Source organism: Gossypium raimondii, chromosome 13 (assembly GCF_025698545.1).
Source record: "Gossypium raimondii isolate GPD5lz chromosome 13, ASM2569854v1, whole genome shotgun sequence".
Lineage (NCBI taxonomy): Eukaryota > Viridiplantae > Streptophyta > Magnoliopsida > Malvales > Malvaceae > Gossypium > Gossypium raimondii.
The window spans coordinates 16,234,975-16,251,403 of NC_068577.1; the positions used below are offsets into that span (position 1 = coordinate 16,234,975).

General features: G+C 35.2%; 1 protein-coding gene across 1 annotated transcript; it reads left to right on the forward strand.

The window, feature by feature from the left end:
- The first annotated feature begins 8,484 nt into the window (after positions 1-8,484).
- Positions 8,485-9,927, forward strand: LOC105784404 (universal stress protein PHOS32). Its single transcript, XM_012610287.2, has 3 exons — positions 8,485-8,978; positions 9,060-9,148; positions 9,260-9,927. The coding sequence occupies exons 1-3, from the start codon at positions 8,657-8,659 to the stop codon at positions 9,542-9,544; spliced, it is 696 nt and encodes a 231-aa protein (XP_012465741.1). The 5' UTR covers positions 8,485-8,656; the 3' UTR covers positions 9,545-9,927.
- Positions 9,928-16,429: the final 6,502 nt, after the last annotated feature.

The following is a 16,429-nucleotide window of genomic DNA, read 5'->3' on the forward strand; positions in this document are numbered from 1 at the left end:
GAAACCGGGAAAACACAAATGTGGGCTTCTCTGGCTAATTTACCAAAAAAAGCCCTTTTTTTCAAAATTTATCGAAATGGGCCGATTTTTTGATTATTTACCGGAATGGTCCATTTTTCTAGAAATCACGTCCACGTCAGCGCGATGTCAAGGTACGTGTCAGGACATCGCGTCCACGTCAGCAGCTACGTAGCGCGTTCTCGAGGACGCGATTTTGATGTTGATTTCACGTTTGGGTTTTCTGGCTTTTAGGGTTTAGGGTGCAGGCCTTTTACGGTTTAGGGGTCCCGGAATAAATTATTTCGAGTTGACGTTTCTGGTCAAATAGCATAAAATCGCTTCTACCAGGATGCTATTTGAGAAGAAATTGTGAAATCGTGCCCTCGTGGACGCGATTTCGCTACAGTTGGTCATGTAAGAGATAATTTTTTTTGATGTTTCTGAGCAAATAGTATAAAATTGCTTCTACCAAGATGCTATTTGAGAAGAAATTGTGAAATCGTGCCCTCGTGGACGCGATTTCGCTACAGTTGGTCATGTAAGAAATAATTTTTTTTGATGTTTCTGAGCAAATAGTATAAAATCGCGCCCTCGTGGACACGATTTTGCTACAGTAGCAAGTTTGGGCTGAGGCTATAAATTAGGCAGAAAATGTTCTTAGAATGCATAAGTCATAGCAGAAACATTTTAGAGAGGCTAAGAAAGTTAGAGTTTCAAAATGAGTGAACGTATTAGTGCTGTTATTTACTACAATGGTGAGGTTTGCCACACCGAGAATGGTGTTGTTTTTTTGTCGGAGAATACGGTGCGATTGTCATTTAACCAGAACATAGATTTGACAGAACTTCATAAAAGAATTAGGTGTAAAATATTCGGAACGACGCCAATGAAAGTTCTGTCAATCGCGTATCGATTTTGTTCTTGTGTTGATCCGGTGACATATGACTCGTTCGACATAAAAGGTGCTCGTAGCTTGGAGGCAATGGTGCAGACTCATCTTGCTAGCGGAGCAACTTATATTGAGTTATATGTACAATTTACGTCGCCAACTGATGTACTTCTGTCCGGTGTTCGAGATGTATACACGACCCTTGGCCGACACTCGGTTAGCGGGTTACAAAATAGGGAACAACCCATGTTCGGTAGCGGTGTCGAATGCACATCCCCCACAAGACACTCTGTCGGTGGATGAGACATGTACGTCGGTGGCTCGACGTTTGACGCTGGAAATACGTACTGGGGAACTGCATCAAGTTCTAGTGGATGACAATCTACATCCAATTGGGGACGTTATCAAATGCCCAGAAGAAGGGATGACGTACTACCTACAACATCAACTGGTGAGGGGACGTCGTACGCTGCAGATGATTGTGGGTTAGAAGATGACTCCAATGTGGATCCACCTCGAGAGCCCGGGCCGGATGGTGCAGAGGTGGGATTATTTTCTGAACCGGAGCCTATTCCAACAGAAGGTGAATATGGTCAAAAGGAGTTCAGATGATGAAGAAAATCTACGATTCAGAGCATACTCACCTCCAACCCACATGCATAATGTCGATCTGTCAGCGGATGATGCGTTAGAGTTTCCAGATCTACCACAACGGTTGCGCGATCGTCCAAGTTCGGGGGTAGATTTCGGTGAACGTGAAGTTGGTAATCAGTTTACCAATAAGGATAGTTTTATTGGTGCTTTGAAACAGCATAGCATCAAAAACGGCGTTAATTTCCACGTCGTTAAATCAAAATCGAATAAGTTTGAGGTGAAGTGTGCGGTGCAAGACGGCACATGTTCATGGAAAATCGTCGCCTCATTAAGGAAAAGGACAGGGTTGTGGGAGATAAAAAAGTGCAAAGGTCCACATACATGTGCTGCAGGTACAGTATTGAATGTATCTGAATAATAATTTTATTTTGCAATGTTGCATTATTTAATGTACTCCCTCTGTAGGTGTTTCACAAGATCATCCCAAAATGGATTCAGCTATGTTGGCTAGCTTGATACTGCCCACGATAAAAGTAGATCCTAGGACTTCAGTGCCGGTGATAATTGCTAATATCCGTAGCCAAATGGGGTATACGCCCACTTACCGCAAGGCTTGGATAGCTAAGCAAAAGGCGTTGGAGAAGCTACATAGTGGGTGTGACGCCTCATATAATGAAATATGGCAGTGGTGTCAGGTGCTAGAGAGATACGTCCTAGGTGCCATCATAGACCTTGAAACGGAACATGCGTACTACAACGGCCGATTGCTACGTGGATGCCAAGTGTTCAAATGCCTGTTTTGGACCTTTAAGCAATACCGAGACGCATTTCCATACTGCAAGCCGTTGGTACAAATTGACGGTACCTTCATGTTCGGTAGGTATACTCATCGGCTATTGGTTGCAGTGGCACAGGACGGCGGTGGGAGAATTCTTCCAATTGCATTTGCAATAACACCGGGGGAGTCGTCTGATGACTGGGATTTCTTTCTCTCTAGGTTAAGGAGGCATGTGTGCCCCCAACCTGATATTTGTGTTATTTCAAATTAGTTTAATTTCTTAATTGTTAGTACCAGTCAAAACATTTTACCAAATCTAACATTATGTAAAACTATGTAAAATTATTAAGCCCAAAAACTTCTGTTAATGGTTAGTAAAATTATCAAACTATGTAAAATTATTAATTCCAAAAACTTTTGTTAATGTTTAGTAAAATTATCAAACTATGTAAAATTATTAAGCCCAAAAACTTTTGTTAATGGTTAGGGTTTTAATTAAATTAAGTTAGGGTTTATGGTTTTAATTAAATTAGGTTGCTAGGGTTTTTAATTAAATTAAGTTAGGGTTTAGGGTTTTAATTAAATTAGGTTAGGGTTAGGGTTTTTAATTAAATTAGGTTAGGGTTAGGGTTAGGGTTTTTAATTAAATTAGGTTAGGGTTAGGGTTTAGGGTTTTTAATTAAATTAGGTTAGGGTTAGGGTTTAGGGTTTTAATTAAATTAAGGTAGGGTTAGGGTTTTCAATTAAATTAAGTTAGGGTTAGGGTTTTAATTAAATTAAGTTAGGGTTTAGGGTTTTAATTAAATTAAGTTAGGGTTAGGGTTTTAATTAAATTAGGTTAGGGTTAGGGTTTAGGGTTTTAATTAAATTAGGTTGTTAGGGTTTTTAATTAAATTAAGTTAGGGTTAGGGTTTTAATTAAATTAGGTTAGGGTTTGAGTTTTAATTAAATTAGGTTAGGTTTAGGGTTTTTAATTAAATTAGGTTAGTGTTTGGGTTTTTAATTAAATTAGGTTAGGGTTAGTGTTTTTAATTAAATTAGGTTAGGGTTAGGGTTTAAGGTGTTTAATTAAATTAGGTTAGGGTTAGGGTTTTAATTAAATTAAGTTAGAGTTAGGGTTTTAATTAAATTAGGTTAGGGTTTAGGGTTTTAATTAAATTAGGTTAGGGTTAGGATTTGGGGTTTTTAATTAAATTAGGTTAGGGTTAGGGTTTAGGGTTTTAATTAAATTAAGTTAGGGTTAGGGTTTTAATTAAATTAGGTTAGGGTTTAGGGTTTTTAATTAAATTAGGTTAGGGTTAGGGTTTTAATTAATTTAGGTTAGGGTTAGGGTTTTAATTAAATTAGGTTAGGGTTAGGGTTTAGAGTTTTTAATTAAATTAGGTTAGGGTTAGGGTTTTAATTAAATTAGGTTAGGGTTTAGGGTTTTAATTAAATTAGGATTTTATTACATCAAATAGAACTTCTATTTTATTATATCAAATAATATCAAAATAACTCGGAAAAAATTTTATCGTATTACATAAAATAAACTTCTATTTCATTACATAAAATAATAAATTTTAATATGGTAATCAATGTCTATGCCGGGATTCGGTTCCACATGGCGGTCGTCGATTGATTCGCTACCGGATTCCTCCTTCCTCTAGCTTCAATGGCGGTTGTTCTTCCGCCGGTCTTGATTGTTGTTCTTCGATTCAAAGATCGGTTGTTGGACTTGGGACGATGATCCACCTTCAAAGAATAGTGTATGTGGAGGTGTTTGCATCATGAACGGCGACGGTGTTTGAAAGCCATACGTTGCTGGCGATTGGTAAAAAGGAGAGCTCCACGAAGGCCCCCCTTGCGACCCCTCCTGCGCCGCTGGCCTAGTTATTGGTGGTCCGCTCGGCATAACAGGAAATGGAGCTGATCCGGGCATTTGGCTCCAACCTGTCGTAGGATTAGGAAAAGGATACATGTACGGGTTAGGGTACATATAAGGGCTAGGAAACACACCTGGCATCATAGGGAAAGGCGATTGCGTGGGTATCGTCTGTTGAATTGTTGCTTCAGGTGACTGCATCGGTGCTCTCGTTGAGGACGGTGATTGCATGGCCGCTGATGATGAGCCGGGTGAATGTCTGGGCCTCGTTGAGGGGCTGCCTTCGTAGTCTTGTCGCCTTGGATTTAGAGGCCCGCGCCTTTCCCTTCCGCCACGTATTTGCCGCTGCCTCTCCTCTGGCGTAAGTGAATACGGCTTGCCATGGATCCTAAACCATGGCATGTATTCTGGAACGCACGCTAACTCCGTAACGATGATTTCTTCCCGAGTAGGTAGATATTCATGTCGATTTTCCCACATTTCCGTGTACTCTGACCAGTATCTAGGCCAATCCGTACCTAATAGCCGAAGGTCGATTTTGTGGTGATCGTCAAACACCTCAGTGTCCTCAGGAATCGGTTGCCTACATCCAAACTGTCGTAGGACTCTGTCTATCTGGTGGGGCTCCACGGTTGCATAGTTGATCAACACCACTTTCGCGTACCAAGCGTTCGGATTTTGTAAAAACTCTTCCGGGATTACTGCCCGGATTACTAGATCCTCGTATGGTGTCCATTGAAATTACATGAACATGATAGAAATATTAGTTATATACATAATACAAAATACTAAATACTAAATACTAAGTATCAATCCACTAGCGAATGTATGGAAATATCTATTTGCAATAATATTTACTTCTGCTTCCGACCGTTGCTCCAATAGAAGCTGTATATCTTCAAGTTCAGACGGTAATCCACGATAACTTGCCGGATGGTTTCACCTAATTAAATAAATTTTTAGCATACTTTTATTCTTACAAAATCTACATAACAATTCCAAAATGTAATATAAAATTTACCTCGTTACGAGTGGGAATGTATATGGGTGGTTCACTCGAGGACGTAGAAATAGAAAGCGAAACCGTGCCCATGATTGCAATAGTGACAGGCAACCTCGGATGTTTGCTCTCCTCGGTCGCGTCGCCCCGCCCATCTCCCGATATAATGTTGCCAAGACGGCAGACCCCCAACTAAATTCACCGGCTCCTCTAAAATCAACGAGTTTTAGCAGCCACCTTAGATGTACACGGCTCCGTGACGTGTCGGGCATCAGATAACCTCCAATTATTTGAAGAATGTATGATCGAGCATATCAAATTCTTTCAATTTCGATCAACGCACTGATCAGTTTCGGCTCCAACTTGCATCCCCGGCCTACCGTCGCTACGTGCCAAAAACCCGCTTCCCGCAGGTAGTTCTCTACTAATGGTGATGGAGGAGCATGCACATTCCGAATATTGCATTCCAATACCCGATCTTCAGACTTTTATAACAAATAATAAATTAATAATTATCTAAAAATACATAAATAAAAATATCTTAAATAATATTTAAAATTTAAATTTAATACTTACCATTTTCATTTGCTCCACCGATATGTGATTGCTATCAAGACGAATCAATGATCCGGCCATTGATGAAAATATAAAAAAATTTAAATTATTTTAAAAAAATATAAAAAAATTTAAAATTATTTTAAAAAAATGAAATTGAGGGGAAATTGAAATTTAATATGGATTTGAGAGATTCTTGGAAGGAAACTGAGAGGATTTTGGAAGGAAATTGAGAGTTTGAGAGAATTTTGGAAGGAAATTGAGAGGATTTTGGAATGAAATTGAGATAGGATTTGTTTGTGGAAAAAAAAAGGGTGGGGGATTTTTTATAGTTTTCTTTTGACCGTTGGGGTGGGAGGGCAACGGTCAAATTTTTGACCGTTGGGGTCTGTTATTCACTGCTGGGGACATCGCGTCACGTCGGTGACATCGCACGACGTGGGACGCGATTTCCCGAAAAATGGACCATTCCGGTAAATAATAAAAAAATCGGCCAATTTCGGTAAATTTAAAAAAAAAAAGACTTTTTTTTGGTAAATTAGCTGGCTTCTCTTCCATTCCCTTCGAACTGCAACTAATAATAGTTTTAATATTCGAATTTAAATAGTATTTGAATTTGTAAAAAGTAAATTAAATATTCACAATTTAAACTATCATCTCTAATAAATTATATATATTATTATGGATAATATGTAGATTAGAATTGAAACTCGGATAAGATATTTTGATCCTAGATTGATCTAATATGACTCAAATTAAAAATAAAATATTTTATTTAAATTTAATTAAAATAAGTAAATATTAAATAGTTTATAATACATGAACAACAAAAATAAGTCAGAATAAATCAAGCCAATCGTATTTTTTTCTTAAAATCGAGGCATGACCAATCCATCCCATTAACAGGGCTAAAGGGATGTCGAGTTAAAATTATTAGTCACCTTTTACTTTTGCCTCCAATTGCATTGTTAAATGTTAATAAAGGTGTTACAAGTCTAGTAGAATCTGAATTGAATTTATGAATAGTATTAGTAAATTTTATGTTTATTTATTTAAAATGAAATATTTTAAAGTTTACTCATTTATATTATTATTGAGTTAGTGTTATTAATCAATCGAATACTAATTCAATTGTGAAATGACTAAAACCCATTCTTTTACAAAGTATCAATTATTATAATGAAAGTATCTTTCTTCTTTTATATTTTATATAAAATCTATAAAACTAGAATAAGCTTTGAAAAGTGCCCACATATGATGGGATTTGAATATTAGATACCATAATTTTTAAAGCTTCACAGTATCATTTCAACAAAATTCTTGTTTATGTTTATATAAAATAGTTTTTACTTAAAATCTTTTCACTCATGTCATGGTTGGATCATAATATAGTATTTATAAATGATTGACACAAACTTGACCATATTTTCTTTATTACAAAAATTTGTGCTATTTCTATGGATCTTCCCTTATATGTATCTATAAATAATTAACCTAAGCTAAGTTCGGACATTGAATATTTATATTTTAAGCAAAACTTTTTTACCCAAAATCAATTTAAAACCTAATATTAAGTAGAATTTTAAATTTGGATGATAACTGGACTTTTAAACATGTAAATTATGATTTTATTAGGTTGTAATCAAAGTAAACAGCATGGTGAAAGGATTTTTGTTGGATTGGAAGTCCGAGTTTCAATTGCAATTTTTATAAGATTGATATCATAACAAAAAGCTTAAATTGGGGACATTGATGAGACATATGGGCAATTAAAGTGGTAAATTGTTTCATGCAAATGGCAAATTAAAGTTAAGGAAGATGAAATGGACCTCTCACCTATTTGACCTTACTTTTTGCAAGTATACATATTTATGTTTTGAGAAAAGTGAGTTTATGTCTCATAGCTGTTTTAGTTTAATTTGTTAATTTATTCTTAATCATCACAACTTTTGCTGCAAAATTAACATTATAGAAGTTGACCCCTTTATTTATTTTCTTTGCTTTTCTTAATCATTTTGTTTGGAAGAACTTCTAAAACAGTATTCTTTTACTTTGTTAATTATTTTGTGTTCTCAAAATGATGAGCTGGTAGCGTTTGAGTCACGCCACATAAACCACCAAAAGAAGAAGAAGAAGAAATATCTTTAAAGATAGGTTCTATTGTGATTGATATTCGATTTCAGAAAATTTTCATATTTATCTTTGTATATCTTTTTATATTAATCTAGAAATGATCATTGCAGAAAATGGTGATGGTACTAAACTAAGAATGGCAGTTCTTTCAGCCATAATTACCATTATATGTGGTCCAGCTTTTTAGTCTACATCCACTATCCAAAAATGTATAATGATCGCTGCATGATAAAGCTATAAAACCCTCGCAAAGAAGATTCTTTTATTTAATTCTAATTAAGAATATTTAATTCATTAACTGTTAAATCATCTTCTATCGATATAATCATAAGTTAACTCAAACTAAATATTAATTAATAACAAATAAAATTTGGAGCAATAACCCATGGTTTCAACCTCTAAAATGAGTTCAAAGAAGAGTTCATAATATGAGCCTTCCAGTATTGCAATTAGGCATAGAATAGAGAGGTTGGGTATAAACTGGAAAGGCAAAGCAAGCAAATTATTAAATAATTTGATTACCACTAACATGGCAGAGAATGCTGTGAAGAGGAATGGACCTACAAACTTCATGAGAGGCACGTTGAGGAATAGCCCCACAAGTGAATTAAAAAAGGAAACAAAGACCTGTTATCATCATTACCAAACAAAACAAAACAAAACAAAGCAAAAAAAAAAAAAGTGATGGAGGAAAAGCAAATAAATCCCATGGCCCAAACCAACACATAGAACTTTGGTTCATCAAACAGGCAAAGGCCTAATGGTTGCTTTCTTCTCTTCTTCTTAAAGATTCTTATAATCATTTTGTGTGTGGTTTATTACCTTAGTAGCTATATTCAGGAGATGGGCAGATCAGGCACTAGGTTGCCAAGCTTTTGCCTCAATAGGATTAGGCCTCATGTTAGAGTTCGGTCTCCTCCAATACAAGCCAAGGTCAATTTGAATTCAGCTACAACTGATCACAAGCATGAGAATAATGGCAAAGTTGAAGAAGATAAACCCAGCCATGGAGAAAAGAAACCTGGTTTTGTAATGGGTAGGAAGATCATGATCGTGGTTGATTCCAGCATTGAAGCCAAGGGAGCTTTACAATGGGCACTCTCTCACACTGTCCAGTGCCATGACACAGTTATTCTTCTCTATGTCACAAAACCCTCAAAACAAGGTTTGTAGCTCTTTGTTTTCATGTCCTTTACCCTGAACAAACCAAAGCTTTTGATTAATGGTTGAAAATATTTTTATACAGTTCCAGTTACAAATGATGAGTCCAACAAGAACACGGCTTATGAACCGGTTTCCACCTTGAAAACCATGTGCAAGCAAAAGAGACCCGAGGTGGGTTAACATGTCTTGTTATAATGCCATTTTTTTCTTGGTCCTTGAGGCAGCTATGTGAATTGACACACATCTTTGAAATTAAAAGTTCAACCACTTTTTATCTGACAGGTAGAAGTTGAGGTAGCAGTGGTGGAGGGGAAAGAGAAAGGTCCAACAATAGTGGAAGAGGCCAAAAAGCAAGGAGCGGCGCTTCTGGTTTTGGGGCAAAAAAAGAAGTCCATGACATGGCGGCTCATCATGATGTGGGCGGGGAACCGGATTACTGGTGGAGTTGTAGAGTATTGTATCCAAAATGCTAGTTGCATGGCAGTTGCAGTAAGAAGAAAAAGCAAAAAACTTGGAGGTTATTTGATCACCACTAAGCGGCACAAGGACTTTTGGCTCTTGGCCTAAATCAAACACCATCATCATTGAATATATGTAATTGTATTCTTTAATCTAGTGTTGTTGTTTGTAAATATAATACTAGTAAAGTATATTGAGGAAAAAAAATGTGGGGTTTGGTGTGTGGATGAAAAAAGTGTGTTGTGTGTTTATTGATGGACATGGAAATTGTGGGGCCAAGGGAAACACAGTTGGGTCCCTATAGGGTCTTTACTGGATGCTACAATGGCCTAAAAGAAGCACATGGTTGTTGCAGTGGAGATGCTAGGTTTGTTCAGCTTTGCTGAAGCTGCAAAACACTGATCTTATGCAATTGTTGTAAATTTACAACAAATTTAGCCTTTGAAAATTGGTTTTCTGCTTGAAATTTTATCAGTTGGTTTACAAATAAATTCTTTCAATCTAATTATAAAACAGGGGGACAATCTTTTATTGAAATAGTGAGTAGTGGTGACCCCTTAGTCATGTATGCTTCAAATGCACTTCATCGTCAAAGCAAGATTCCCACACCATTTAGGTCCCTGTCTACAACAAAGAGACCATATTGCCATACAAAAAATGAAAATAGGGATGAAGATTGAGGAAATCAATGGATGCAAAGGCAAAGAATTAGTAAAAGTTTTTCCTTTCAGGTTTTTTAAAAGGATTTCAGAAACATCTTGGTTGTTTCATGGTGTTTAGTGGGTTAATTCATCCACTGTATTAAAGTAAAGAAAAGGAGAATATCTGTACCAATTAGTAGACCTCATGGTTCATGGACATGTGGTGGGGCAAAAAGTAAAATTTTATTTTTGAACAATAATCAATTTGCAGACATAAGTAACAGAGAGAGAGAGAGAGAGAGAGGGAGCTAAGGCCAGCTGAAGGAGGTATTCACTTTCACTGCCATTTTCACTAGGTGCTTGGCCTCCACAGCAGTCTAATTTGGATCTAGATGTCCTAGAGGAGGGTAGGGAGAGCATTAATAAGTTATAATCGATTTAATCCGTACATTCAATTAGATTGTTTTCGTTTAAAACGATATCGGCGATCAAATTATAATACTGGGTTTTTATTATTAAATCTCATAATCAAATTCATCCTACTTAAAATTTAAATTATTTATATTTTAAGCTTATTCCACGCTTTAGTTCTTAAAGTATGCCATATTTTTCATTTTGATCTTTAAAATTTCTTTTGGCTCACTCCAGTCCTTTGGGTGTTAATAAAAACTGTCCAGCCAATTGTATACTGGTATGTGTCATATAATAACGTCATTATGATATTATCACCTTAAAATATTTAAAATTACAAAAATATAAAAAATGCAAAAATATTTTGAAATTATAAAATTATTAATTTTTTTAAAAATATAAAACAAAAAACAAAAAACATTATAAAAACATTAAATTTACAAAAATTAAAAATATATATTAAAAGTAGGAAGATACCACCTACGATAATTATTTTATAATTCAATCAATCGAAATTTAAAATTAATAAATCTTTTAAGTGATAAATTTAGATAAATTTTAAATTATTTAAATAATTAAAATAATGTTATTTCAATTAATTAATAATTCAATCAATTGTTGTTCTTACAAGTTTGGTGTTTCATTTCAAAAAACAAGAGAAAAAACAAATGCATTAATACTAATATTTAAGAGTAGGTGCACGAAATGATAATGTTTTCACGAGCCAATGAACTAATTTCAGTTCTGGCTATGATCAACCACTACGTGCAACACAAAGCCATTATTAATCTGTCAAAAAGGTTGGAACTCGATCGAAATTTCAGTTAAAATAAAGTCATCATATAACATGGTTTTCATTGCAAATATTGAAATAATATTATTTTTTATTATTTAATGAAAACATCATCCAAATTTATCGCATAAAAGATATCAATTATAAATTTTGATTGATTAAATTATAAAACAATTATCATAGATGGTATCTTTTAAAGAGACAATGATCTCATGTTTAAGCTCTAGTAAATCGATTTATAAAATTTTAAAAATATTAAGATTTATAATTATTTTTAAAAAATTTAGTAATTTTAAATATTTTTATAATGCTTTTTGTAATTTTATAATTTTTCCTATTTTTAATAATTTTTTAATTTTTAAATATTTTTGTAATTTTCACAATTCTTGTATATTTATAATTTTAAATACTGTTTGTATTTAATTTTGTATATATATTTTTATAATTTTTAAAGATTTTAATGTTTTTTGGGTGATAACGTTACGGTGATGTCATTGTATGCCACATGGCAACATATGATTGGTTGATCAATATTTTTTAACGTCCAAAGAATTGAACCGGGAATGCCTGATAACGTTAGGGACTAAACTAGAAACGTTTGATGGCGTTAATGACTGAAGTAAGTAAAAAAAAAAAAGAATTTTAAGGACCAAAATGAAAAAAAAGTATACTTCAGAAACTAAAGTGTACATTAAACCTATATTTTTTAATAAATATATTTTATAAATATTATATTAAATTAAGCCCAATACTCCAAACCCAATAAAATTAAATGGGTTATATAAAAATAACCCTATTAATTTAACCCCGTAAACTAAAACTCCAAACCCAATTAAAAACAAAATATATAAAAAAACACCTTAAACTAAACATAACCCTGTGGGATGTGTCTGATAAGGTGAATGCAGGAGAGGAGAGGTGCATGGGAACTACCCATATTTTGTTGAGATGCTTGAAGATGATGAGGCCCAGAATGAGATATTAGAAAGGGTAGGGATAAGAGGATAGAGGCAAAGGGCTTGTTTACTGTGTTGAGTAATGTGGTACTACCTCTTGAATTTAATAATCTTAACCCTAAAAAGAATTTAGTTGAATGTATTGGAGAAGATGATGAGGAGTTCTCTCAAGGCAAAAGACAGTTTTGTGAGTTAAGTCTAAATTTTGAAGGGGCAGGTGCTTCTATAAGATTAGGTGGGGGTAGTAAAAGGGTATTAGGAAGAAGGGGTGTTAAAGGGAGAAAGGGCAAAGGTAAGGAATACTGTGAAAATCTTCTGGTGGAAGTACTTGTTTTATTGGGAAGAGATTTCAACAACAATGTTGATGGGTTTAGTGGCTGCCCTAATCTAACCACCCAGCAGCATGAGGCTTATGGTATGGAACTGTTAGGGTTTAAGATCAGCCTTGATAGTGAAGGTGCTGAAGGAGAATATCTATAAATTTGATCCGGATTTTATTTGTTTACTGGAAACAAAGAATAAGAAAGAAAAACTGGAATCTGTAAGAAGAAAGTTAAAATTCAGTGAAGGATTTGTAATAGATCTTGAAGGTTTGAGTGGGGGAGTAGCTCTTTGGTGGAAAGGAGAATAGTTGGTGAATATTTTGGAAACTTCAAAGAATGTAGTTGACACTACAATGTGTAATGAGGATTATAGGGTTGTGGTAAGGATTTTTTTGGGTTTATAAGGCCCCTATCTTTGAGGATCGAGAGGTAATATGGGAACAAGTAAAGCAAAAATGTGTGATAGGTAATATGGCCTGGTTGTGTGTTGGGGACTTTAATGACATTAGGGGGAGCATGAAAAGGAAGGGGGGAGGCCAAAATTAAAAAAGGAAGATTGAATGTTTCAATGAAATAATTCAAGAGTGTCAGATAAATATGATGAATTTTAAGGGTTCGAAATTTACATGGATGGGAGTGAGGAGAACTGCTTGGTTAAAGAGAGGCTAGGCAGAGCATTGGTGAATTTTAGGTGGATAGAAATCTTTCCTAATAGCCTCGAATTCAATGTTCTTGCTATAGGGTTGAATCACCCTCCTTTGATGGTCTTTTCTGATTTTAATGATAAGAAGTTTCCTAAGAGATTCAAATTTGAAGCTAATTGGTTGCAAGTGGATGGTTTTGAAACAATGTTAAATAATTATTGGCAGCAAATGGATTAAAGGTCTAGGGATCTGAAACTGGTACAAAAGTTAAATAAGAGCGGGAAGGTATTGAGTGAGTGGAGTAGAAAGAATGTAAGGAATAATAGAATTATTATTGAGGAATTAAAGGAAGAGTTGAAGAAACTTCAAGAAGAAGATATTGTTGAAGGGGATATTCTTAAGCTTATGGAGTTAAAAGAGGGGATTTGAATTGCTTGGGAAAAGGAAGAAATGTACTATTTTCAAAGGGCTATGAGGAATTAGTTACAATTTGGGGATAGAAACTCTTAGTTTTTTCATCTTGCAACAGCTCAGAAGAGAAGTGTGAATAAAATATTGAGGCTTAAGTTTGGAGACAGGTGGTTGGAGGATGAGAAAGAGATCACTGATGCCTTTACTTAGTACTATGAAAATCTATTTCAAACAAGTAGGGTAATTAATGATGTTGTTTTGGATGCCCTACCTATAATGATCATAGAGAAGATAAATATGCAACTAATAAGAGAGATTATTGATTTGGAGATTATGACTGTAGTCTTCCAAATAGGTGCTTTTAAGGCCCCAGGTCCTGATGGGTTTCATGGAGTGTTTTACCAAAAATGTTAGGATATAGTTCGAGAAGATGTGATTGCCATGGTACATGAATTTTTCCAAAAAGGGGTGATGCCGAAGGGTATTAATGAAACTGAAGTGGTTCTAATTCTCAAACAAAAAAATCCAGAGAAAGTTACACAGTTTAGGCCAATCAGTCTGTGTAATTTTTCTTGCAAGATAATTTCGAAGCTTATGGTGAATCCTCTAAAGGAGTTTTTAGGGGAGGTTATTTCAGAGCAACAAAGTGGATTTATTGTTGGAAGATGCACACATGATAACATTTTGGTGGCGCAGGAAGTTTTGAATTGTCCAAAGCTTAAGAAGAAAAGGAAGAAAGTCATGGTGGCTGCAAAAGTATATATGAATAAAGCCTATGATCGTGTTGAGTGAGATTTCTTGGAGATGGTGCTACGAAAATTGGGTTTTAGTTTGGTTTTGATTGGATGGATTATGGAAACTGTGAGATCAATTTCTTACAATTTGCTTATTAATGGTAAACTTAGTAAAAGAATTGTCCCTTCTAGAGGTCTGAGACCGGGGGACCCTTTGTCCCATTATCTCTTTCTTTTTATCGTTGATATCCTTTCCAGAAATCTCAGTAAAGCTATCCAGTCTAGTGAAATCACTGGGATCAAACTCAATCGACATTGTCCTAACTTATATCATATACTTTTTGTAGATGATTCACTTTTCTTCTTGGAGGCTAATGTAACAAACTACAGAAAGCTTTTTGATTTAATCTAGGCTTATTGTGTAGCATAGGGGAAAGCAGTAAATTATGAGAAATCCTCTTTTATTTTTAGTGCTAATGCTTCTAATGAGTTGTAAGAGCAAATTTGACAAGTCTCGAATATTCCTGTTGCTGATAATCCGGGTAATTACCTTGGCATTCCATCTCTTTAGAGCAAGATGATAACCTTGGCATTGAGTGTTATTAAGGTCAAGATTGTGTGTAGATTGAAGGATTAGAAGCAATAATCTCTATCACCAGGAGGTAGGGAGGTGATGATCAAGTCTGTTGCTAGTGCGATTCCAACCTATACTATGGCCTGTTTTAAGTTCCTTAAGAAGATTTGCTCTGAGCTTACTTCATCCATTTCTCAGTTCTGGTGGGGGCAAAAAGAAGAAGAGCATCGAATTCATTGGAAGTATTGGGACTGTGTTACTCGAGCTAAATGTGATGGTGGCATTGGCTTTCGTGACCTTGAATTGTTTTATCTTGCTATGCTAGCTAAACAATGCTGGAGAGCCATTGAGAAGCCTGAAACACTATGGGTGTGTGTTCTGAAAGTTTTTTACTTTCCTTAGCATGATTTTTTGGATTCTGGTAAAGGAAATTGTGCTTTATGGGCTTGGAGCAGTTTGGTTGAAGCCAAGAATTTCATTAGGAAAAAAATGTTGTAGTAAGTGGTTAATGGGAACAAAATTAACCTATGGGAGGAAAAATGGATTGTAGGGATTGATAGGCTTTTCCAAGGGATTGTGAGGAGGATCTTTCTATGAAGGTTGAAGAAATCTTTAGTAAAACTGAAGAAATGTGAGACTTGTTCAGTATTGAACAATGTATTAATGAAGAGGCTCAAGAGGCTATCCTAAGAATTCTAGTTTTGAATATTGAACAGTATTGAAGGGGAATTCACGGTGAAATCTGGATACCAGCTGTTATGATCGAAGAAGCAAGATATGAGGCATGATAGAGCTTCATCGTCACATATCATTGATGCCAAGGTCTGAAAGATTATTTGGAAGCTTAAGATTCCTAGTAAGTATAAAATTTTCCTTTGGAAATGTTGTCATAATGCTTTGCCTACTAGGATTGGTTTATGGAAAAGAATTTGTGTCGCATCTCTTTTATGTTGTTTGAATAATTGTGGGGAGGAAACTGTTGAGCATCTATTTTTTTACTGTGAATGGGTTCGTACTGCTTGGTTTGAAGCTTGTCATGCATCCAGGAAGAGAGCATCAGTACTTTTGATCACTGGTTCTTGCAGACTTGGACCAGGATTGACCAGTTGAAGCAAGGAACTAATGAGCTCAAGCTCAGAGTGGTTTACACTTTATGGCATATTTAGAAGATGTGATGCCAGATAACTTTGGGAAGGGGGAATTTAGACTTCAAGGCCAAAATTAATAAGATTAAAGTTGTAATTTTGAAGTCTGTGGACTGGTATGAAGTTTAGATCCCTCGTAAAGGGCTTATGGCTGTAGATGTTACTTATGATCCAATTTGGAAGAAACTAAAGGCAGGTAATCAAAATTAATTGTAATGGTTCTTTTGCTTATTTGACAAAGATTGTTAGAATTGGTGTGGTTGCTAGGGATGAAACGGGTTCTCTAGTTAATGGAGGAGGTTCAAAGATTCTTGTTGACACTCCTGAAATAGTGGAAGCATTGGCAATCCAGTTGTGGGCT

Excerpts from the sequence above, each read along its gene's own strand:
- LOC105784404 (XM_012610287.2), top strand. The coding sequence starts at position 8,657 with ATGGGCAGATCAGGCACTAGGTTGCCAAGCTTTTGCCTCAATAGGATT. Across the intron at positions 8,979-9,059 it reads CACAAAACCCTCAAAACAAG|TTCCAGTTACAAATGATGAG; the intron begins GTTTGTAGCTCT and ends ATTTTTATACAG. Across the intron at positions 9,149-9,259 it reads GCAAGCAAAAGAGACCCGAG|GTAGAAGTTGAGGTAGCAGT; the intron begins GTGGGTTAACAT and ends TTTATCTGACAG.